This window comes from Colius striatus, chromosome 13, assembly GCF_028858725.1.
Source record: "Colius striatus isolate bColStr4 chromosome 13, bColStr4.1.hap1, whole genome shotgun sequence".
Lineage (NCBI taxonomy): Eukaryota > Metazoa > Chordata > Aves > Coliiformes > Coliidae > Colius > Colius striatus.
In genome coordinates this window covers 21,580,913-21,604,815 of record NC_084771.1, presented here as the reverse complement: position 1 = coordinate 21,604,815, position 23,903 = coordinate 21,580,913, and the positions used below count along the sequence as shown (strand labels likewise).

General features: G+C 41.5%; 1 protein-coding gene across 1 annotated transcript in view; it reads left to right on the top strand.

Moving 5' to 3' along the window:
- Positions 1-2,436: 2,436 nt before the first annotated feature.
- GRIA3 (glutamate ionotropic receptor AMPA type subunit 3) overlaps positions 2,437-23,903 on the top strand; it is a 145,631-nt gene continuing 124,164 nt past the window's right edge. The window contains exons 1-2 of the mRNA XM_062007039.1: positions 2,437-2,527; positions 3,398-3,556. Coding sequence (XP_061863023.1) covers positions 2,437-2,527; positions 3,398-3,556 — 250 coding nt within the window. The remainder of the gene's footprint in view (positions 2,528-3,397; positions 3,557-23,903) is intronic.

Genomic DNA, 23,903 nt, shown 5'->3' with positions numbered 1-23,903 from the left:
TGTTAGAAATGGGCTGGAGCTGGGGAGAATGGGGAAAGGTAAGTAGTTTGCAACCAGAAATGATTCAACTATAGGAACACGTTTTTCACAACTCTCTCGAATGTCTAAACTTCACGCACTTCTCTGTAGCTTTCAGATCTGCTGTGCTTACCAGAGGACATTTGAGAAGAGTGCTCTACAGTGAAGCCACGCTGTTCTTCATGATTTGGGACTTGGGACCCAATTCTGGGTCTGAAATTTCTTGCCTCGGTGAGCTGGGCCAGTTGCTTTCCTTGATTTTAAAGATTTTACATCTGTAAGAATACAGCCATGTTTCATGTGAACGTTTACAGGAATTCAAAGGTAATATTTATGGAGTACTTTGAGCTTGAGGAGTACTATAAAGATGGACTTCACATACCCGATGTATCCACACAGCCAACCATTTCTTTCAACAGAGAGACAGAATGACAGCTGCCATCTCAATCTAAACAGGGAACGCTACCAGCCATGCCACAGCCTAATCCCTACGCCTGCCCAAACTGGAATAAACTCCATCTTCTGAGCATGATTCTCATAAAAGAACACACAACATGTAGCAACAGATGCATGCACCTAGCAATAAGTAGGAATCACATAAATCCCACTACTGACATATGTTATGCTCCTGCCTTGTGAATGTTATGCCCTGTTCTTCACCTGTGCCTTTGGCTTCCTTCAAGAGTAGTGTTTTGAAACTCTGATGTCATTCATTAGCATATGTGTGGTGATCTGCAACCACCTGATACCTCAAGTACTTACATGTAGCTACAGCCAGTGGTACTGGTTGATTAATTTCCAAATGCACAGTCAACTGCTGTTGATATTATTCTTACCTCAACTGAACACAGATTCAAAGAACATCAGATTCTGAGATTAAGAAGAGAAAAGGAAAAAAAAAAGCAAAACAGAAAGCAGAGGGAGATCAAGGGAAAGTGACCTCCTGAAATCAGAGGAAAAGGAAACATTAAGTGAAGAACAATCTTTCCTGGGCCTATGACAATGGACTAGGTGACCTAATATCTCTTTTCTGTCTCCATTTTGTACAGTTTTGTAACCTCAAAGCAAGAAAAAGAAAAGAGCTGCAGGATCCATATAGTGAAGTGTCAAGGAAACAGGGTGCAAGATCAACCCCTCGGAGAACCAAGCTTGAAGCAGAAGCACAGTAGCTCCCAATGGACACACAGGCCAGGGGCATATCAAGACTGGGGCTCAGCCAAGAAGCGTGTTTCAGGGAGGTACATGGCACATCCAACACCCACACGCCTGCTCCCCTGCAGTCCTCAGGTAGGCCATGCTTTGTGCTTTGTGCTCTGTGCTGGGGCAACACAGCATAACAGAGATGTTCCCTGTCTGTTTCCAGCACCAGGGATGAAGCAAGGTAGACTTGGTTGGGTTTCCTTCCTTTACAGGAGGCTGGGAAGGACCCAGTACTCCCTTGTGTGAGATAAACTGGTCCTTGTCTGTCTTCACTTCATGGTACTGTGGGCAGACGACCGCGGGAGCCTCTCCCCTCAGGCGCCAGCCCTGCAGGGGAGATGGGGAGAACTCGGCCGCCGGGCAGGCAAGCCCTCTAGCAAAGCGCTCCGAGCCGGCCGCCCTGTCGCCTTCCCCAGCCCTCCCTCTGCCATCCCCCCGCCAGCCCTCTCTCTCCCCTCAGGCGGGGCTGCGGGCACAGCGACACCAGGGCTCACGGGGGCAGCTCGCCCCGGCCCTAAGCCGCCCGCTGTTGCCGGCGCTGCCCCGCGGCCGGGCGCGGGCGGGACCCCGGGCGCATCGCCCCCGCCCCGCTCCCGCGGCTCCAGCGCGGCTCCCCGCCCCTCCCCCGCCCGCAGACAGGCGCACGCACCGCACACACACGCACTCACACACACACGCCGAGCGATGCAGCTTTAAAGGGGCCAGCTGCAGCCCAGGGGCCGGCCCACGTGAGGCCGGTGAGCTCCCTCCGACCGCAGCCCCGAGCGCTGCCGCCGCGGCCGGGAGACGCCAGCGCCGGGGCTGGGCGGGCGGGCCGAGCCGAGCTGAGCTGAGCTGAGCTGAGCTGAGCTGCTGCCAGCCCGCCTTACGCCAAGTTTGATCGATAACCCCCTCCCGGCCCGGGCGGAGCAGCCTCGCCGGCTCCGCTACCCACCATCTTTGGGGGAAGTCCCTGCGCTGGGGGGGCTGCTGGAGACGGGGGGAGAAAGGCAGCCTCGCAGCCAATGAGTCCTCCCAGGCTGGGGTGAAGACAAGAGGAGAGAGATTTGGGGAAGAAAGAAAGGAAAAAAAAAAAAAAGGAAGAAGGGAGGGGGAGCATCCTCCTCGCTACCTCCGCCAGCATCGCCACCACCATTGACACTGCTCCGGCTCGCCAGTTGCGCCCATGCCCGTGCCGCCAGATTCGTATTAGGGGCTGAACCACAGGGGCTGAAGAAAATGGGGCAAAGTGCGCCCCGGACCCTCGTGCTGCTGCTGGCGGGGCTGCTGGGGGAGGCTCTGGCAGGGTTCCCCAACACCATCAGTATAGGTAAGCGCCCGCCGTGGCACCGCGACGCGCTCCTTCCCCCTGCCAGCCGCGGGGAGGGAGCGGGGGACGAGCCCGGGCAGCGATGCGGGCGGCCCCGGCAGCTCCAGGGGCCAGCCCCGCTCAGGCTCCTGCCCGCTGTCGTGAGCCAGAGGCAGGAAGGGCGGCAGGGCTGCGCGGGCGGGCGGCTGCGAGCCGTGCCGGTGTGCTGCGCTGGCCGTTCACCTCCGGAGCGACAGGAGGATGCGGTCCGTGCTCGCACGGCATCGTTCCCTGAAGCTGCGCATCCCGTGTAGCAAATCATGGGAGAGAGTAACGGAGTCAATCTGTAACGATGTGCCCTAAACCTGCGGCCGAGTGAGCTGTAAGGCTGAGGGGCAGGCGACTGAAACTTGCTTTTTTTCCCCCTGCTTTTCCCTCGGAGCAGCGCTCGGCTCTGTGCGGTCTTCCCCAGACTGTTCGGAACCGCACGTTTCCCACGCTGCATGCCACCCGTGTCCTTAGCAAATAACTGCTCAGAGACGTTATTCGGGTAGTCGGGAGATATTTTAAAAGCCACAGTTCCCCCAGGTAGATATGTGCAGGCAAGTTGTAAGTGGCCTGGTTTTCAAGGTGCACCTGCAGTGCCCGGTGACTCCCGGTCGCTCAGGGGGCACCTGGATGTGATGTGTGGCATTAAAAGCCTAACTTTGGACTTAGAGTATGTATTTCATCTACACACTCCATCACAGTTATGTGCTCAGGCTCAGCCTGCTCCTAGTCATTCTTTCCTGAGGTGTGCAGGATGCAAATGTAACTTATTGCCATCTTTTCTCCTCAAAATTCATTCTGAAATACCTTTTCCCTTTTTTTTTCTTTTTTTTTCCATCCTAGGTGGACTTTTCATGAGGAACACTGTTCAGGAGCACAGTGCATTTCGATTTGCTGTGCAGTTATACAACACAAACCAAAATACCACAGAAAAGCCCTTCCATTTGAACTATCACGTAGATCACTTGGACTCCTCCAACAGTTTTTCAGTGACAAATGCTTGTAAGTAAATACACGCTTTTATATAAAAAATGTTTATTTGTTGTCTGTTTTTCCATTCAGTTTCTCCCTGGTAGCCTAGAGTTCTTGTTCCTACAATACAGAGCAACAAATGTGTGCACTGACACGAGGTTTACTAGATTTGTGGCATTATATGGTTGAATAATGCCTTGGGGAAAGTTCTTTCACCACTTCTTTTCACCTCTTTAGTTTTATTTTCCGGAAAAGCAACCATGTTGTTTATATAGCAGAGCTGTGTAGCTGTGATCAGTGAATTGCCACTGAAGTAACATCCCTTTTCTGTTGAGGCTACAGCCTAGCTGTGTGAAACAGCATAATTTGTAAATAATACTGTGTGAGAATAAAACAGAAACAGCTGTTTACAAGTGACCTTGAGGGGACAGAGCTAGAGAGGCTTATTTGCCTCCTCTGCCCTGAAGTACTGGGTTGTTTTCTTACAGTGAAAGTCGTGTTAGAAGCTGAGGAGACTGTAAACTGACAAATACCATTAAAGCTGAGGGGAGAGAAAATCGCAGAATCACAGAATGCTTAGTATTACAAGAAATAGCACTGCACAAGCAGTGCATGTGTATAATTGGAGCCTTTATTAACTGAATAAGCAAAATAGAACTTTGGGTAGTGTTAATGTGGTGCTAAAATGCAAAATTCGTGTCTGAAAGGCTGATGCGTGTTCTGCATTTAAAAAAGCATTCCTTTACCAATAGTGGTTCTTGAACATTTGTGTTACTGAAGTGTCCAGATTCAGTTTTATACAGTTTTTATTGTGAACTTTTTACAATTAATGACATCTTCTTGCAAGACAGTTTCACGTACTTTGCAATATACGGAAATGTGCCTGTACATGATCTACGGGACCTCTGAATGCCATGTACTAACTAACTTTATGTTACGGATGGGAATCCTGTTCACGTACTCAGTGTCAAATGTTCAAAGAGGAAGCCTTTTACTAAAACAAATGAACTACAGAAAACTAGTATCTCCCGCTTTAAGATAATTTCACGTTTTTAATGTCTTTTTTCTTTTGCTTGTTGGGGATAGAATAGTTCATATCTTCCCATCTCACGCTATATAGTCAGAAGGCTGGGCAAGTAGATATGTTATCTTTCTAGGATTTCATGTATTTTCTGAGAAAGTTGATGGTTAGGAAATATACAATAAGGAAATATTTGAACACATTTTTTATTGGTATTCTAACATATCCCCCATGTGACTGCTTCTTGCTAGTGCAGGGTTACACTTTTTAAAGGGCTTTGAATTGGGACCTTTAAAACTTTTGCAGACAGGTTAGTTGTATAATATCCAATGAAAATATTTGATAAACTGGGAAAAAAAGGTGAAGTAATAGCATGTTTGTACTTTACGTCTTATTTTTCTACTTGTCTCCAGCTTCAACAGCTCTTACAACAAACATCAGACTATTAATCCTTAATTGGTGTAATCCCTTCAAGGGACTGTATCTCAAACATAGTTTCCTAAATATCAATTACATGGATTTAAACTAAATACATTAAACTGATGGAGTGATTAATTATTAATTGTTTTTTACAAGTTCTACCAGCACTTCTTTACAGATCCCACAAAGACAAGTGAACCACATGCTCAGACAATCAATGTATTATTTAGTTGGTGTGCTTCTCGTCTTAGGATATCCCATGAGTTTTTGTCGTTGCTTAGTGAAAGCTGTGGTGATTTTAGTCAGATGAGATGGCTTTCTGTAGTGTAGGGCTGCATGTTCCAACACATATTACCCGTGTAGTAAAACTGGGAAAACTTAAATCTCAGGAGAAACCATAGACTAGAGAATTCCAACCTACAGCAACCTATTTAAAAATAGAAGATGTGAAAAAAGAAACAGAAGAGAAAATGAAAAGGTGACCTTGTCCATAGCTGTGACAATCTGGTAATACTGTTGGTAAGAGAAGAATACAGTGAGTCCAAGTTGCCAGCTGTATAGGTCTTAGGAGCTCAGGATAAAATATAACATTAAAAAATGTAAGAACAGTTGGTCTTTTTGGATCTGGAAGCAGCTGTCTTTGGAAGTCTGAATGCTGATACATATCAGTGCATTAGGATGAACAAGTAGCTCATAGTACCTGGCCAACATGTAAAAACATTCTGGCCTAAGTACCCTTAATCACATCCTCACTTCACAGTGGAATGGCAGATAATTTCTGCTGTATCCATGAAGGAATTCTTTCCACAACATTTTTACTTCTCTTTGAGCTAAGCATAAATTGTCTCCAGTGCTGTCACACAGACATTTGATCAATATTTACAATTGGCAAGGTTCCATAGGAGAGAAACCTGCAGTGACTCTGACTGCCTTCGCTGGAGAGGGAGACTGTGGCTGACTTTATGGTGGGATACATAAAGGAACTGAAAGGAATTAGGAGAAAGAAGCATGTGTAGCTTGAGCCTAGTGCCTGTGCTAGTCAGTATCTCTAAAATAGCACTTTTCTTTCTCTTTTGCTTTGATTTATGTGATAGTCGCTGGATTATGTCTTCATGCATGGAGGAATTGAAGGGGGCTCTGCTCAGGAAAGACTTAACAGTCTTACTGTACAGCTGCACATCCTGCTTGGTGCAATCTGGTGCATTCCAGAGGCAGGAGAGGGAAGAAAAAAATCTCTTCTGAAGTATCCTCCTGAGCCGTAGATAAAAAGCCCACCTCTGGTAGAACTGATTTGGCAATATCCCAACAGGGGAACAAACTTTTTAGAAGCAAAAGAAAATTCCTGCCCTAAGCCCCTCCCTCTCATTCCTTTTTCAGTTAAGTGATGCAGAATCTGATTTATATACATGCATTCCTTGCTTCACTGCTAACACTGAGCCGCTCTCTGTGTATTCAATTTACATACATGCATACAATATTTGTCCACTCTGTATTTATCTGCTCACCTACTCATTTAGCTGGATAAGATCTTAACAGAGAACAAATTCAAACACAGATGAAAATTGCGGTGTATTTAAAGGTGAATTGAAGTTTATCAATTGGCTGTAGTGTGATTTATTGCATCTTTTAAAATACACAGCTTTTTACCATCAGAAAGGCAGAAAGTTAACTTGACCAGTGAATTCATAAAGTCAAGTAAAACACAGATGTTACATTTTCTTCAAAAATGTTCCTGTGGGGAGTGAGCTGGGTTTTTTTTCATAATAATATGAGTGTTATAATAATCTAACACCTGAAATGTATGAATTCATCACTGAAATGTCTTTTGTGCTTTTCTTACAACCTCCAATGAAGGATGTTAGTATTAATGTTGAAATATGTGTACGGTTCTGTAGATCATATTCCCTAGAAATAACCAGTGTATGTCTTTCTGCTCTGCACTTGTAGTGCTCTATACTAACACTACTCTAGCCTCTGCAGTGTCAGCTCATTAGCACACAGATCTCATATTCCCTCTCTGCACTGTCATTGCAAAAAATTGCTGTTGTACACCTTTACAGCCAACAAATGTGCAGTTGCGTTATGTGCAATTTTCAAGAAATATTTAGAAAAGTAAACTCAACCTTACACGTAGTCCTCATGGAATTTCTGAGAAGAAAGCCTTAGTTTTCATTAAAATCTGTTGATCATGTAATGATAGTGGTGGGATGTGGATGGGTGAAAAGGGGCCGTGATTGCAGAATCTAATTAATCTACAGGCAGATTCCCTCTCTCAGCTAAACCTAACCTAGCAGCTGCACATTTCTGTCCTGTTATTTTTTTTCTGAGTCATTTTTCAGGCATCTTCTGAGCCCAGAAGGCTTTTTCTATTTTACCAAATATTGATGTGTAGTGTTTTTTCCACAGGCACTTGTTCTTTAAGAGACTAAAAAAAAAAAAAGAGAGGGAAGATACAGTGACATGCTGACTTACCTTAAGTTGCTGAAATCCTGTAAGTGACTGTGTGGATGCTTTCTTGAAGGGGTCTAATTTCAGACTTTCTTGGAAAAATTTTCTTTAGCATTTTTTCAGTCCTTACATTTAATCTTGGAAGATTAAATGGAAAAAGTGCCTATTTATTGTAGGGAGAACATTGCAGAAAATACCACAGGGCTAGCAGCAGACAGGTGTTGCAGTTTGAGTCCCTTTTCCGAAGCACAGGTGCATGTGTGTGTGGGTATATATGCTCACATGCAGACTCGCTCGCACACATGCACCCCCACACACTTTTTCCTTCAGTGCTGCTCAGCATTTCTTTTTGCCAGTGGGCAGATAATTTGCTTCCCTTGCATCTGTGTACTCTTTGGCCAGCTGGCAAAGGACATTGATGCTGAAAGTGGTCGGCTCCTTTCTGCCAAAAGCATAAGCATGTCTCTGAAAATCTTGCCAAGTTTAGGCCATGTACTGGTGCTTTTCTGTTAGTAGAAACCACAGGGTAGATGTCTCACTGTCCTGATAAAGAATGTGCCCTGGGTTCTCCCAGAATTCTGTGGTAAAACACCTGGAAATGGGCTTTCTACACAACTCTATGGATTAAAGATCCCTGAAAATGCCTTTTATGCTGTGGAAGATGCTCAGATATTGTATGTTACTGCAGTGTGCCAAGGAAAATCAACTGGCTTTAGCTTAGGGGTCAAAGCTTTTGCAATATTGGGCTAGGTAGAAAGGTGAAGGATGTGTTCCAGCCAAAGTTTATTTCCATTTCATGTCAGAGCAGATGATTTGTCATTAAGCTGAATGTGATCTCAGTGTCAGCAGAAACAACCATACTGCTTTCAAGGAGGTTTTATTGTTTCTTCATTTTAAAATAAGCTCTCTCTCTCTCCATCTCTACTGCCTACACAGAATTTACATACTGTTCAGATGTTAAGGTTCCATTTAATTAACACTGTAGAGATGGGAAAATAGTCTTAGATGAATGGACAGTTTTTTGAGAAACTCTGAATTCACCAAATGAATGAAGAATAAAGCACAATGAAGAGTGCCATTTACTTGTTCAGTTTTGGAAAGATTTTGTGCAGATGCAGAGATGAAATTGTTCACTTTTCCTGTATAGCATTGGGCCTGGAGGACTGATGAGACTCTTGGCAAGGATTGGAGAGCTACTGATTAACTACACATTCCAATAAAATGTGTAACAGCTGTAGTTTATCTCTGGGAGGAAATGGAGATGCCATGATGGGAAACAAGCATGTGACAGTAGCTTTCAACAACAACAAAACCCCACAGTTTTATTGAAGGCTGACTTGGGAGCTTCTCCAAGAGCCACAGAAAATAGTGGGTTCCTTTACTCTGGGTACGCTGTGTTCAGTGTCTGGGAGGTGGGAAGCTGTCCTACTGCAAGTGTAGGACTGTTATGCAAGAAGGTGTGAAATGAGGGAGCTGAGGTATCTTTAATGATTGTTTATTGTCGCAATCCAGTGATTTAATATTTTTCCATTTAAAGTACATACTTTGCCATTACCCATTTTGGAATGCTATTTCTGATTTAGTTGGGCATCCTTAAAATGTTTTAGAATGTTATTTTTAAAGCAGCAACTGTTTGGTTTCATAGTTCAGTTTCAAACCAAGCCAAACCATATCACTGAAAACTCATTTTCATTTTCGGTGAGAAAAACAGTTGTGTTGAGTTCCTGTTTGACATGTCATTTACAGCCTAAGATCAATCTTTTCTATGCTACTGTAAAGTATAGATCACTGGAAGGCCATGGTCTCCTTTCTAAGGGAGCTCACAAGCCAGCCTAAAAACTCAATACTGATTGTCATGAGGTTTGCTGTTCTGGGGCTCATACCTTCACTGGAGCAATGTGGCCATCTAAAAATAGAGATACAAAATTGATTGATCTAGATCAAGCCAGTTTCCATGAAACTGTGATCATCATTACAGTGAAGCAATTTACAGACTTCATCCATGAGGATTCTTTTTCTTCCAAACGTGTATGTGTTGCGTTTCCCGGCAGAGGCGTCCATCCCTCCATTATGTCAGCTGCTTTATATTCTTGTGGATCTTCAGAATATTTGATGCCCTAGAAACCTCAAACTTGAAATCTTGGAGTTTTTCATGTGCAGTCATCTGATGAAGACTCCAGAGTTAGACACTCGTGTTTGGCTGATGTAGTCGTTCCAGTGTGAACACGGATAGGTAGCCTGCAGCTTCACTGACTGTATCTGGGAGTTTGGAGTCGTTTCTTTAGCACCTGAAATGCAGAGTTTGTTTATCAGTTTGTGAAACACTCAAAAGCAATGTGTGGCTTTTTTAGCTGATCTCAGCAAGATGTAATTTTTAGGGCAAGACTGTCATATTTACACACAGCAAGAGAGAAACGAGTGATAAGGTTTCTGTTTAGAGGAGGAGTGAATGTAGGAAGGAGTTAATATCAATGGATCCACCTAGCAGTGATTCCTGCGTATCCTCCTTATGGTGTCTGGAGTGCTGGGTCTGTTTTGTCATCTTAACTGCTTCTAAAAAAGCGAGTGACAGCGTGCAGCCCTCTCACATACATTGCACAGGAGGCACAGAAGCCCTTAGGCGTGAGGATCAACCTGCAGGGACATTTCGCTGTGGATAACTTGCTCAGGCACTTGTAAAAACGGTGAATTGCTCTCTTAGAATTGGATAATAGCCCAGGTGAGCACTCATCTGCTGGAATGGAGTTGACCCATCTAGTCACTTGTATGTAATTATTTTGCTATACTATTTGGACATCAGATTAAAAAAATTCAGCATATAATTAAGGTTTTTTTCAAATACAGTTTACAACACCATCGCTTTCAGACCACTTGTAAGTTATGTGACTGCATTTGCATGCTTGGTCCTGTTCTTGTGTTGGGCTTGTATTTTCTGGAGTTCATTCAAATGTGATATTTGAAATTCTGATCAAGAGTTTAAGAAAAAGCACAAGGCTGCATGGTGACTTCATTGTCTTGAGTCTTTTTAATAGAAGAACTCTCTTTAAAATGATATGCAGCTGTCTGGGAAGGGTATATCCACTCTCTGATGGTATATGGTCCATGCATACTCACTTTATTCCACATATGTGTTATTATTTTCACACCTCTTTCTCCTGGACTGATGTGTGTAATGGTGCTTGCTGATTTCACCATCAGTAGTTCTGCCGTATGCAAACGTCAAGCATTTGGGCCCAGTCAATTTGTGCTTTTGGTGGGACAGTTTTACTCTCCCTCATACATGGGTAACGGATAACTTCCCTGGTTCAGACAGCTTTTGCAAGGCTGTCAGCAGTGAAAAACTTGGAGAGCCTTGTCTGACGGTGCCTTTTGCATTTTATTGATAGTTCTTCTGCTTCCTTACCTAAAAAATAAAAAACCTCCAAAAAATCCCAAAAGCGAAGAAAACCCCACCCACCAAAACTCAGCCTTACTCTTCACACATCTGAAAAAGAAACTGAAATTATCACTTGCTAAGTTCCTGTCCTTGCTGGAAGGTGATGTACATTCACACTGCTGGGCTTAGGAGAACACGTTGCAGCTGTAGGCAAGGCAGCCTTTCACTTGACAAAGGAAACGTTTCAGCACTACCTGAAACAAGCAAAGCTGTTCAAAAGAAAGCATATTTAATATGTGAAAGTTCTCTATCTCCTACACACTCGGGATCTTTATTATAAGTGCAGTCCACCCTTTGACAGGACAGCACGCGCCCAGTTCTCACCTGCCCGACCCACACTCACACTGGTTATCTGAGTATTGGGAGAAAGAACCATCTTCACTAGAAGCAATGTTACCTGTGGATTTCTCCCAGTGAGGTCTGTAGAACATGTTGTAATCTATCTCACAGCTGTCAGCATTCCATAGAATCATAGAATAGTTTCAGCTGGAAGAGTCCAGCCTTTGTCCTACCCCACACATCCAAGAGATGTGTGCAGTGCATTTCAGGGGTTGGTGCCTTCCATGGTTTCTTTGTGCGATTTCCCTTTCGGAGATCTTAGTCTGAGATAGGTACTGCAGCCCATTTAGTGAACACAGATCAGGTCTTGCCAATCGCAGGGTTGCTGCATCACAACAGACAACTTGATACCCAGCTGTGTATACTAAATTCCTTAAAACCTTTTGGTGATTGTCGTGGTTTGTGTTTTTCTGCTGAGGGGAGATGCAGGGGAAGAGATGTCTTGGAGAGAAATGGTAATTGACAAGTTTTCTTCAAGCAGTGAGCTTTCCGTTGCCGTTCTACAGCACAACATGTAATGTCTTGTTTTTTACTGATTACAGAGGTTTCTTCTTTTCAGGCTTTACCACTTGTGTCACTAAGTTTGGGTTCTAATGAAGTCTGATGGTCAGAAAACTCAAGTTCATGTGCATTCTTTTTTCCCAGCAGTTAAATGAGAGCTAATTAGTATCCATCGATTTCCAAAGGACTGACCCAGGGTCTAACCCTGCATTGACTTAAAACTGTTTGGAAGGTTCTAAATTGTCCAGCAAGTTTCATGCACTCGACCATCTTTCTCCAAAGTGTTTGTGCAGTGGTCAGGTAGCATCTCCAGAGTGGCTTCACTACAATAGTGGAATATGTCAAAAGGAGTTGGACCAAAGGGAGTGTTGAATGAGTGAGCAATCAGCACAATAGCTGCTATTCTACTTTGAATTTCTTTTTAAAACAATGCTTGTTGTGCCTATTTACTTCTGACTTTTTGATTAATATAAAATAATACAAAATTGTCAAAAATTATACATGGTTGTCCCATGACAGCTAATCTGATCTCTTTCCTATTTCAGTCGTGTCAGCAGAGTGATTGTCATGACTAATGGTAGTTTTCCTATATTTGTATCGAGTGGCTCAGCCAGCTCAGACCGAGTTCCTCCATAAAACCATTATCTCACTGCTGCTCTGTGCATCCCAGAAATGGAGTGCATATACCAGGACATCAAGCTGCATGACTTCAAAAACACATAAGACTGGAAATGATGGCCTTTGTGTGACTTGCTAGTCTTTCATTTCATGAGTTCGAAAGACTTTTATAGATTAGATTAGAATCAACCAGAAAATCAAGAAGGTAAAAATAAAACTTTTTTAATAGTTTCAGACTTAAAAAAAATTTACTCCATTTCAGTTGAAGTCAAATATTTTGTTTTGGAAATGATGATTTCTGGATTTCGTACTTTATTTTCCTTGACTGAAACAATTTGATGACACCTGTCCAAGTTAGCAACTTGCCTGTGCAGACACGAATTTGCCTTTTTCACTGTAAAAGCACCTGTTCTGTCCAATATCTATAATGACATATAAATGATGGATGTGGAGGGGGAAAAAAGTGTGTGTTTTTAAAGAAGCTGTCTGCTTTTTGTCTGCTGGATATATAGTTCAAGCTACTTGTGATGGATTTTATGGATAGACAATTTTTGTCAGTTAAAATATGTATGGCATGTCTTTCCACACCATCTACAGGCAACTTTATTACCTGGAGAGGCAGTGAGATAAGCTGAAATGTGATCAAAATGAGACCAGTTAACCCTCCTGAAATTATCCACTATTCCAGTTTGGCACACCAGGTGCAGAGTTTGCCTCGTTTTAAGCAAGAATCAGTATAGCTTTACTGCATACACTGTATGGGAATGTAGTGATGATTTCTACAATCATATTGTCCTGTTTCAAAGACATACATTCACATGCATCATATGTGCTCCACTGGCAGGTTTTTTGTGCTGTATTACATTAAAAGAAATTGCAGGCAGTGGTACTTAGCTGTGTATATCTGCGGTGACCACTGGGACCTAAATGTTTTAGTGCTTCGTTGTTTTACCTTAAGAGAAAGGAAAAAAAAATCTCTTTGTGTCCCATTAGATAAATAGGAGCAGTCAAGATGCATAATAGAGTTTCCCTCTGATGTCATTTACACCAGGTTAAATTTGAAGTAGCTCTGTGGGACTTTGAAGGAGGGAAGACAGTAAGAGGTAAAAACAGAGTGGTCCCTCATGGGGTATTCCTTGCTTTAAGCCTCTGAAAAAGTGGGATGTGTAGGTCCAGGACAGCCAATGGGTTCTTTGAGGGAGATTCAGAGCATCTTAATCAGTAGAGCACCTCTCCTCCAGGACTACCCAGGCTGTCCAGGCTCTAGACTTCAGCTAACTGAATGCACCCTTGTGTAGTGTTGCACATATTTCCTCTTGGAACTTTTGGAAACTTAAGAAAATGTTCACGTTCAGCAGTAATAAGTGTCCTTTTATAAATGAAGCTGGGTATCTCAGAAGTATCTGGAATAGTCTGTGTAGCGCAGAATCTGCCAAGGAAAGATTTTGTTTTTCAATTGAAACAAAATAGTGCAAGTCAAATAGTCCTCAGTAGAAAGTGCTGACCTTGACCTTGGTTTTAGCAGGAGTCACTTATACCATCTCTACTTCCAGATTTTCTTTTTTCCCTTCCTTACCATATATGCATTTTTGTAGCTACAAACCTTTCTCTACTATTTTGTCTCCTTCTACATCAGTTTATGGATTTTTCAGTTCTTGTGTGAATAGAGACTGTGTGACATTAAAGACCACAGACTCTTCGGTGGAGTTTAACTCATTGTGTCTCTCTTGTGCTTGCGTGACTAGTTATAGTCCAGAGTGAAAAACTTGACTCCTTTTTATGAGTTGCCCTAGAGGCAATTCAAGAACAGATCTCTGGCAAAACAAGATCTTTTGGCTGAAACATAAAGCTAATATTTTAACCTATTTTCATCTGTAAAAACACACTGTTGTTTGTCATGAATAGTGAACCTATTGTGAGTAGTGATGCTGCGAACTCCTGCATCCTGGTCAGGTTCCAACTTGGATCATTATCAACATAAATGAGTTATTCTTCTGGAAGCTTGATTCAGAAAATTATCTGCACTTCCTGTCTTAAATTCCTATTGTGTTGTTTTGCAGTGCTAGCCCCTGTTTCGCATAAGATGCATTTGAGATTTGAGTCAATCTCAGCATACGCTGGAGGAGACGATTTGATATTAAAGTACATTTTTCATGTGAACTTTTCTGAAAAGACTCTGTGTGTCATTGGTAATGTCTGGAGATTCCCTGTGTTAATAGGAGGGTTTTTTTTAATTGATTCCAGAATGTGCTGCTTTGGAATAGTCTGCCTTAATCAGGATCTTCACATGAATTTAAAAATGGCATCTTTCTGGACAAAACTGCAAGTGGGATCAATATGATTCCTCTTTTCCATTGTGTGGGTCTCTAAAAGTGCTTGTATCGGCCACATGTATTTCTTGTGTATGCTGGTTTTAATACAATCTATTGCAACATTCTCTGTAAGGGGATTAAAATCTTCTTGAAAGTAATTTAATCAAAATCGATTATTAATTGTGTTTTCAAGAAGGCTGGGTGAAGCTGTGTGGGAAATACGAATCTTATCGTTTCAGTTTCTCAGAAATTCAGTGGTATGATTGAGGGTCTGCAGAGCACACTTGTAAAAAGTGTCAGAAAGCTCCAAAGACAGGAGACCTTCTGCAAAATGGGTATGGGAAGGGCAACAGCGATTTAAGATTCGCCCCTGCTATCCTTCCTGCCTCATTCCTGAATGAAAGATGCTGTTAAAGTGGAAAGCATTGAGATCAAACCTCTTGGATAATCAGGACAGTGACTTTGTTCTGCATGACGGAGAAGGGCCTGCTGTTCAGACAGTCCTGACTGCCTTCTCTGCTGAGCCTGCCGGCAAAAGGGTCAATTAGTGCCAACTGCAGGAGTGCAGCTCTGTTACAAAGGCTTATGTCCCTTTAGAACTGTTCATTTAAGCTCTCATTATGGACTTGAGGTTAATAGCAGTGTACACTGCTACCTAATCATTTACCTGAAACTGAGACTTTATTTTACCAGCTCAGCCTTCCTCCTACCCAGTTTGTTTGGGGTGTTTTGTGACTGAGTCCATCCTCAGATCTCTGAGAAGTGTGTTGTGTTGATTACAGTTCAAGTGTGTATAGATTTATTGCCAGTATGGAATAAAAGGTAGTTACTTTACAGTATATATGATCAAAGCAATAAGGATCTGCAGGTTGATAAATTCGATCTATTCTTAAATGCTGGCTTTTCTCTGTGAATGTCCTGCAGACAGTTTTACTTTTAAAATGAAAGGCCTGACTAAAACAGCCACTGACCTTCTGTTTGCATGGGCAACTACCACGGTGCAGCCTATCTCGTTTCTCAGAGGTGTGGAGGACCAAGTGGGTTGTGAGCTTCCTCCCTTTGTCCACTGGAAAGCGTGTTCTCTTTCTGAAGAAGCCATTAATCTCTTTGCTGTCAGCCACTATGTGACAAACATTCTACTGAAATGCTTTCTTGGGTGGCTGTGCTGATTGTTCTTGTTATACTAGCAATAAGCTTGTAAACTGGATAATGCTACAACTGAAAGGTGATTGTTTATGGCTATAGATGGAACAATGTGACTTTTTAAACTTGGTCCAGCAGCAGTTTGGTTACCTGGATGTATGCATATGTGCTGCTGCCTGCTGCTCAGGAGTCTATTCAGAGAGTTTGGAGTTTCTTTGGAAGCTCTTCTGTGGGAAGGAGCTGAGGTGATAGCTTTGGCTCTCCTTCATGGTATCAGCAAGAGAAAAGTTGCTGCAGTCTGGTGGTGTATTGAGAGCTCTCTGCAGTGATGCCACATGGCAGTGCAAATCCTGCCTGGAAGCAAATGAATGCCAGCCTCTAGGTCCTTGGGAGAACTGATGATACCTCTGTTTTTCCTAGAGCACACTTTGAAATTCCTAACCAGTGAAATAGGTTGGAAAATCTAATAATACTTCCCAATAGTTAGGAGATTTTCCTTCAGGAGCAGGACATCCATTCAGAGCCTCAGGGCTCGTAACCCACCCATCTGCAGGCTGGCAGGCTGGGCAGCAGTGCTGTGACTACGAGAGTCACTTCAACCATAGCAATTAGACTTTTTTTTTCTACTTCAGGACTTTGGAAGTTTAATTCAGGATCTGTAGTCTGCAGATATGTGTGGTTTTTTTCCTTTTGGTCAACTGTCTCTATTCCATTTCCTCTGGTTTTTGTTCTTGCTTTGACAGATAGGGGAACATAGACCACATTTTTTTAAAAAAAAGCTATTTCACTTTGAGACAGCAAACAGGCCTGTGAATGGCACCTTCTGTTCCCTGTCTGCCTAGGTTCACCTCGCACCCATCAGCCTCAGTGCCAGTCTCATTCACATTGAGCTGTTAGGTTTGTTTTGCTCGCAAAAACTCTTTTGAGAGTGGGCAAGTTTCACACTAAAGTAGTTAAAAATCCTAAAGTTACTCACGTTTCCTCCAAATTTACGCTAGTCATTCCCAGGATAGGTTTGCTCAGATCACTGGAGCTTTCTCTGAATCCAGATTGACTTTTGAGGTGGTTACAAATCCTTGCGACCGTGTGAGTTTCCTGCAGAGCAACTGCCGTAACACTGGAGGGATCTTGATGCTTTCAGTGGAGCCTGTATGTAAATACAGTAACTGGGTGAATGAAGATCCAGCAGTATAGTTGTTCAGCATTTCTTTAGTTTCTCAAAGCCTGCCAGGCTTTTTGCAGTGAAATGAGACTTCTGCAACTTCTGCAGTGATAAACCCCCTAAAACAAATGACCGAGATTAGTATTATTTATAGATAACCACAGAGATCATTCAGTCCTCTCAAGCTGTTTATTTTTGGGCAGCCCAGTGAAACTGATGAAATTGCCAGTTGTCTGAAATGCTACTGCCAGTTGTTTGAATTAACGGTATTGATTATAGTTACAGGACTATTCATCTTATACTGGCACACATACAATACATGTATTCTAAAAATGTTGTCTCTGTTGACAGCTGGGTTATGAAATGATACACTGAATTTTATGTCCTTGAAGTCACTGTATATATAGAGTTTTCTTAGTCCTAATTCAAAAGTATTGGAAGTTACTTGAAGGAATGCTGAATGGAGTATGAGACATTGAAGAGTATTATAGTACCTTTGTTAGAAACAACTAGTTAACAGCTTTGTGTTGAAATGGGCTGACACAGCAAAAGCCCAATGGGTGCTAACAGTTCTAAACAATCTTCTGCTGTGGGGATGGAGAAAATTTCATTTAATTAAATGAATAAAGGATTTCTTAGAAGATGCAGATACAAAAGAGAGCATTTTCATCTACTCTGTTACCACAGATTTGGTTTAAAATAAATAAAAAAACCCCAAACAAACAAACCCTTTGAGGCAAGCTCTGTTTGCAGTGCATACAGTAGTAGTCTTTTAGCTTCATAGCAAATACCTTCACCTTTCTGATTTTTTTTTATTATTAAAAAATGCAGTGATGCAGTGATCGTGTTCATTTACACTTAACCCTCAAAAGTTTTCCATCCTTCATTCTGTCGCTTACTTAATGGTGTGTATCCCAGTTGCCTGGGCTGCTCTGTCACGTCGCCTTTTGCTGTGGGATTCACTGGAGAGAAGCTCAGCAGACAACCCGTTGGCTACAGCCTCTGTCCCTCCACGGGAACAATCTGTTCTAGCTCAAAATATGTTAGAACAAACCCCCAAAAGTTGAAATAAAAGCCCTTCTGTGATTCTGTGATCTTTCATCAATGCATTGCTGTATGTTGGAAGGATCTGTGTTCCAAAAAACTGTGATTGTTAAGTAAAGATTAGATGGATTTTAAGTATTGTGCTTGAAAATTTCCATGGTCTTGCTCTGTAGTTGTAAGTGATCAAAATCAAAGTGCTCAGAGCATTTTTTTTAAGTTTTACTAATGGTTACCTGTTTATATTTGAAATAACACCATTGTGTGCAGGAGCTGCACCGAGAGCAGACTCTCCCTATGTTCACCTGAACTAATTCTACACTGAGCATAACTTCAGTGGTGCACAGTAGTGACAGATGTAATGGTAGAATGCTCAGGTGTGGTTCACATATATTTGCAATTGTAGCAGATTTGTTAAATAACTGCATTTAAGTTTTCATAAAATCTGTAAGTCCAGATGACACCTGGAGTAGATTGACTTAGTGTACCTGAGCTAAGTGAATGGAAGCAGATTTCCATCACCTGGATTCTTTAAATCATATTTAGCAGTTCATTTTGGCAGTATAGTGGATAGAATCTTTACAGATTTGCGGGTTGTTCAGTTGCCAGAGGTTCATGTTCTTCTTTTGCTTGCACTACCTATGATAGCTTTCAAATGAAGTGTTTTTTAATCATAATTTAATTTTTCCATGGCATAAACTGTCACTTTCCTGAATTGGAAGACAATTTTTTGTCACTTGTTCTTTCTTCCTTTTTCATTATAGTCCAAGAGTTTTCTTTACCAATAAGTAATACTTTTGTAACCATGAAAAAGCTTCATTTGAGCAGCTCTTGTCTTTAGTTGTTCAGGTCCTAGCAAGGCACCTTTTATCTGTCTACTTCCTCTTGCTCAATGCTCTCTTTTCCTTGTATCAGTCTCTGCAATGAAGCTGCTGTAATATAGCCATATTAATTGATGGTGGTTTATTTTTAAAGTCTTTCTCTAAAAATTTAATCTCCTGTTATGAGACAGGATATTTACATGCTCATCCTCTATAAAAGTGGATTAGCAGAATAAATATCCTATGCGTTTATGGGAGAACAGACACCCCCACCCACATGCTGTCAGCGTTGAGAGAGATGAATTCTCATGATAACTCGTGTGGTACAGTGGCTGACAAGATACAGTAGCGAGGATAAAGCACTAACTTCCTCACTTGGCGAAATTTAGGGTCTCTTCAGCTGTGAATGGTTCTGCTTAATTGTTAACCAAAGCCTCCACTGATGAAATGATGCGTCAGAGCAGCGCAAGCTGAACAGTTGTGATGACTGAACTTGCTCCTGCTGCTCATGAACGAGACACCCTGTAAATGCAAACAGTAGGTGCTCCCCTTACCTCTAATTAAAGCGTGGATGCAAGTTTGACTGTTCAGCTGCAAAGTCAAGTTACTCAAAAAGCTAACTTGGGAGTTAAAAAGCAGGTATTGTGGCTTGATACATACTTCCAGTGCTTCTGCTTTTCTGACTTCCTTGGCTTGGAGATGAAAACACGTGCAGTGGTGAATCTCTCTTTTTCATTTTGTAAATATGGGAAACTGTCATGTTTTCCACTGTTCGTTTCATAGTAAAGAGGACATTTTCTTGGAAACTCTAAGGAAAGGTGGTCTTCCCTAAGAGGTATTTTCTCAGGTATTTTCCCCTGTGGAGCTGCAACATGACTGATTCTGTCCTGCTTCTCTTTTAAAGATGCAAGATCAATTGTGATGATAAGGATTGCATGTGATGGTTGTCTGGATTCCTAAGAAAGCAATGGCAGAGGAGGAAATGGGGAAGGGCAATATTGTCATTTCAGAGGATGCTTGTATATGGCTCATAGCTGAAAGTCTTCATGTGTGATATTCTTCAATACTCTCTACACTTCTCCATAAAGATATTAACTGCTTGTTGGAGAGCTCCAATGTTTAAACTGGGCACTTTAAAGTCCAAAGTTGCGTTTCAGCACTCAGTGAGCTGGACAGAGTACTGGGTGGATGTTCTAATTCAGGCCCCTGTTCTTGGTTAGTAACAGTATCCTTTGCAAGAGCCAATGTGCCAGTATGAAGTCTCCACTATGATCTTCCATTAGATGTCAGTCAAATCTCTGCTTCGGGATGGGATTTTTTTGTCTTCCAAAGACAGTGTGACTATGTGGGCTTCCTTAGCTTAAATAACTGGTTACTTTTCCGATCTAGTTAATCACAAGCCCAAGTTCTCCACCCTCAGTCTTTCAGGGGTCATCTATTCAAGTTGCTTTTTCTAATCTTAGGCAACAATTTAACCTTTTAAACACAGAAACCTGATTATTTTGGAGGAACACTTATCTTCTAAATCATGTTTCCTGTTGTAGCTGCTTTTCCTTATTTTTGAAAAGTCTTGCTATTTTTTTTCTTTTGGGTCAAACTTGGTTTTATTCCTTTCCACTGCACGTGTGTAAAGGATGAAATGCACCTCTCCTGTTTGTGCAGACAACATCTGCTTATAGTAAGGATAAAAAAATGAAATGTATGTACAGCAGCATCATTGTGTAACATTCAGTTTCTCAATAAGCTTATAGAACCGTATGATTGCTTGATTCCTGAGAAAAGTCTCACAAAGGTGAGTTAGGTTTTATGGGATGAGATTAATTTATCACTTGCTCCCTCCCAGACTCCCAAAACTGATATTCAGAAATAAATCTTTTAGGGGAAGAATTTAATTATCTTGCATTTCCCACATCATTGGCTCTAATTAACTGACTACACTTTGGATCCCATCCCTCGGTTAGGAAGTTTGAATGGACTTTGTAGATACAACTGTTTTAGAAAGAGGCTTCAGAATGTGGCTTGTCAGAAGACTACAGCTCTGCACAGCGTGATTAGTTTCACTTCTTGGCTTGACCCAGCACATTTATTCTGCTTAGCTGAAGTCATGAAAATCCTTGATGCTGTACTTATTTACATTTGTTTGAACTGTTCTTGCAACTGTTATTGCAACAGTTAGATAGTTTTTCTTTATCCCCTAGTTATGGTTCTGTTCAGAGTTAATTGTGTGGTAGGATGTTTTTTTATTTGAGAATAATTTGGGGGGCTGGGAGGGAGCAAAGAAAAGGCCAAGTAAGTGAAGGGAAGCCAAGCTTAGAAAAGGATCTGGAGCCAATGAAATTAAATTACACTTCTTCCTAAGATGTGAAATTGCTTGAGAGTACTCCTTCCTAGGGCACAACCTGGGTGTGTTTGCTGGTGCTGTTTTGAAAGATTTCAATTACTATATCATGGGTAGAGTTTATGGAAGGGAAGTGTTTTTTCTGAAGAACAGGAAAGAAACTATACTTGCTTCTTCTGAAACTAATGTGTAGTATACATCCCTATATTCATGGCTACTGAATTATCTTGCGTCTATCAGTCTGTTTCTGTACCCATAGTCCCTGAGTAGAATAACAGGACAGATTCAGAGTATTTTGATTCTTTCAGAGTAAAAAAGAGGTTACTATCAGCTGGTCACCATCTGAATCCACGTAAAACCTGAGAATTTTGGTGAGTTGAAAGATTTTTATAGAATGTAGATTAAAATAGAATAAATCACAAAGATTCTGAGCTTGAAGAGACACTGAATTTATGTGTCATATGTACTCTGTGTAAAACTGCCTTTCTGTTCTCACAACAGCAACATGACTGTCATTGGAAGAAACCAGACATAAAATCCCATTTTTTCTTTTTTTCTCATTTATTTTTGCAAGTAGCAGCAACTTCTGACTTGTTGCAGGATCACATCCCTGTGTAATTTAGTCTTATCACTTTCTGTCTTTATTTCTTATACAGTAACAAGAAATCTTAGGAGGAAGAAGTATAGGTAAAAGTATGTTGTTAAATCTATGAAAATTTTTGAGCAAACTGGGCTGAGGGTGGGGCCTGAACCTGCCTTGAAAGTGATTGTAAAAAACTGTCTTTGTATCCAGCTGAGGATGGAACAAATACGTTGATGACCATGAGAAAAAGAAGCTGGGTTCATGCAAGTTAGCTACTTGAACAAAAGAAAATACACTGTTCCAATACAGTAACTCAAGTCCTGGTTGCTTTTCTTAATAGAATGGCTTAAATAGGGTTGAATAAGTGAAGAGTTAGTTTGCTTTTAAATTCTTTTGATGGCTACAACACAATCTGGGAATTTTCAGTTCATGGAGGTTGTTGTTTGGTTTGTTTGATCTGGTTTCTGTAAGTCTCAAGACTTCTTGAAACATTGGACTGAACAGTGCTTAACTAAAGCTAGTGACAGCCTAACTGTGCGTGCACTTCTGGCATGTTTTTGCAAGCTTTTCTTAGTTTAATGTAAAACTATAAAGGGCAGTAACTTGTTATATGTCTACACAGCAACTTCAGAGTTCACAACCCTGCTTCTAAGCAGAAGGGATGTTAAAAGTGTATTACTCTAATGAGAAAGATTAGAAACAAATAGGAACATTTTCAAATGTTTCACATTTACTTACTGCAGATTCAACAGTGAGTTTAGCCCAAGGCGAAGAATAGCATAACAGAGGGACTTGAATGCCTGTTTTTCTTTTATAGGTGATATCTGTAGAACAAGAGGTAAGAAATATTGCCTGGGTTTCTTTTGGAAGCTTGGAAAAGCAGATGAGTTCATCAGTCCTTTTTATGCAGCTCTGCTGGAGGATTTAAATCTTCATGTCTTCAATTTATTAAATTATTATGAGAAAGTCATTCTATTGTTATCAAATTCATTTTTCTTATGCAAGTTTCTGTGCTATTTTTATTATAGAAAGGTATTGCCTCACTGATAACATTGCCAGTGGGAAGGAGGGCTCAGACTGGCTCATGTAAATGGAAAATATACAGAGAAAATCAGAGTATAAGGAAGTCTTCTGTGCCTATAACTGACATTTCTTGGAAAATGAGGTCTCATGCTTTCTATTATAGTCAGGAGAGACACTTAGTCCATTAACCTATCTGAAATGCTTTACTACCTGAATTCACCAAATAAATCTATTCCAAGGCCTACAAAATTTTCAAGTCCAAAAATAATCTGTTGATGGGCCACTTTGAAAAGTTTAACACTGTCAGAGAGTCTGTTTGAAGATCAGAGTAGGACAATTTAGTGACAACAGTCTATCGTTAACTCCACGCCATGTATTAGTTTAAACAAATACAAAGACATGTTATCATATTCCTTCTGTAGTCTGCTGTTTTGATAGGCAGTATAGAATTGCATAAGATATGTGTATGTGTGTGTGTATGCATGCAGAGAGAGAGACATTTCGTGGTTTGCAAGCTGGGTTTGTGATGAGCAGCTTTTTGCTGACTGTTGTGAATGCTTCTCTTGATGGCTGTTGCACTGGTTTTGACAAAATAAAGATATTTATTTTAGATTGAAACTGAAGTCGACACCGATGTTTGCAAGGTAGAATTCAGAGTCATTAGTGTAGAAAACTTGAAAGATTTTGTGGTTTTAGTAGGTGTTAGTAGAGAAGAGACTAGGGAAGTGTGGAAGTGCCATGGTGTCAATCGGACTAAATCATCTGAATGCTCCTAGTGCCAGCTAGATTGTAATGCACCACTGGAGCAGGACCTTCCACCAGAGTGAACCTCTTGGTAATTTGACCCTCAGCTCTGATTCAATGTCTTGTGCATGTTCAGTCTATTCATCAGAACACCCAAGCATGTGCTCAAATTTATACATGCAGCTCTGGGATCTAGGACATTTAGTGAAGCCTTGCTGATATCAATGAAGCAAGTCTGTGCACGTAGAGTAAGGTTGACCAAGCTGTGGTTCCTCAGATGTGTGTGGTTCTAGGGAAATCCAGGTGCTGACCCACACTGCCACTATCTTGTGACACACTAGGTTTCTAATGATGATTTCTAGCATCACAGAATTCTTGATGAAGACTTAAAACATCAGAAGCATCAGAAGGGTCTCTTGAGTAATAG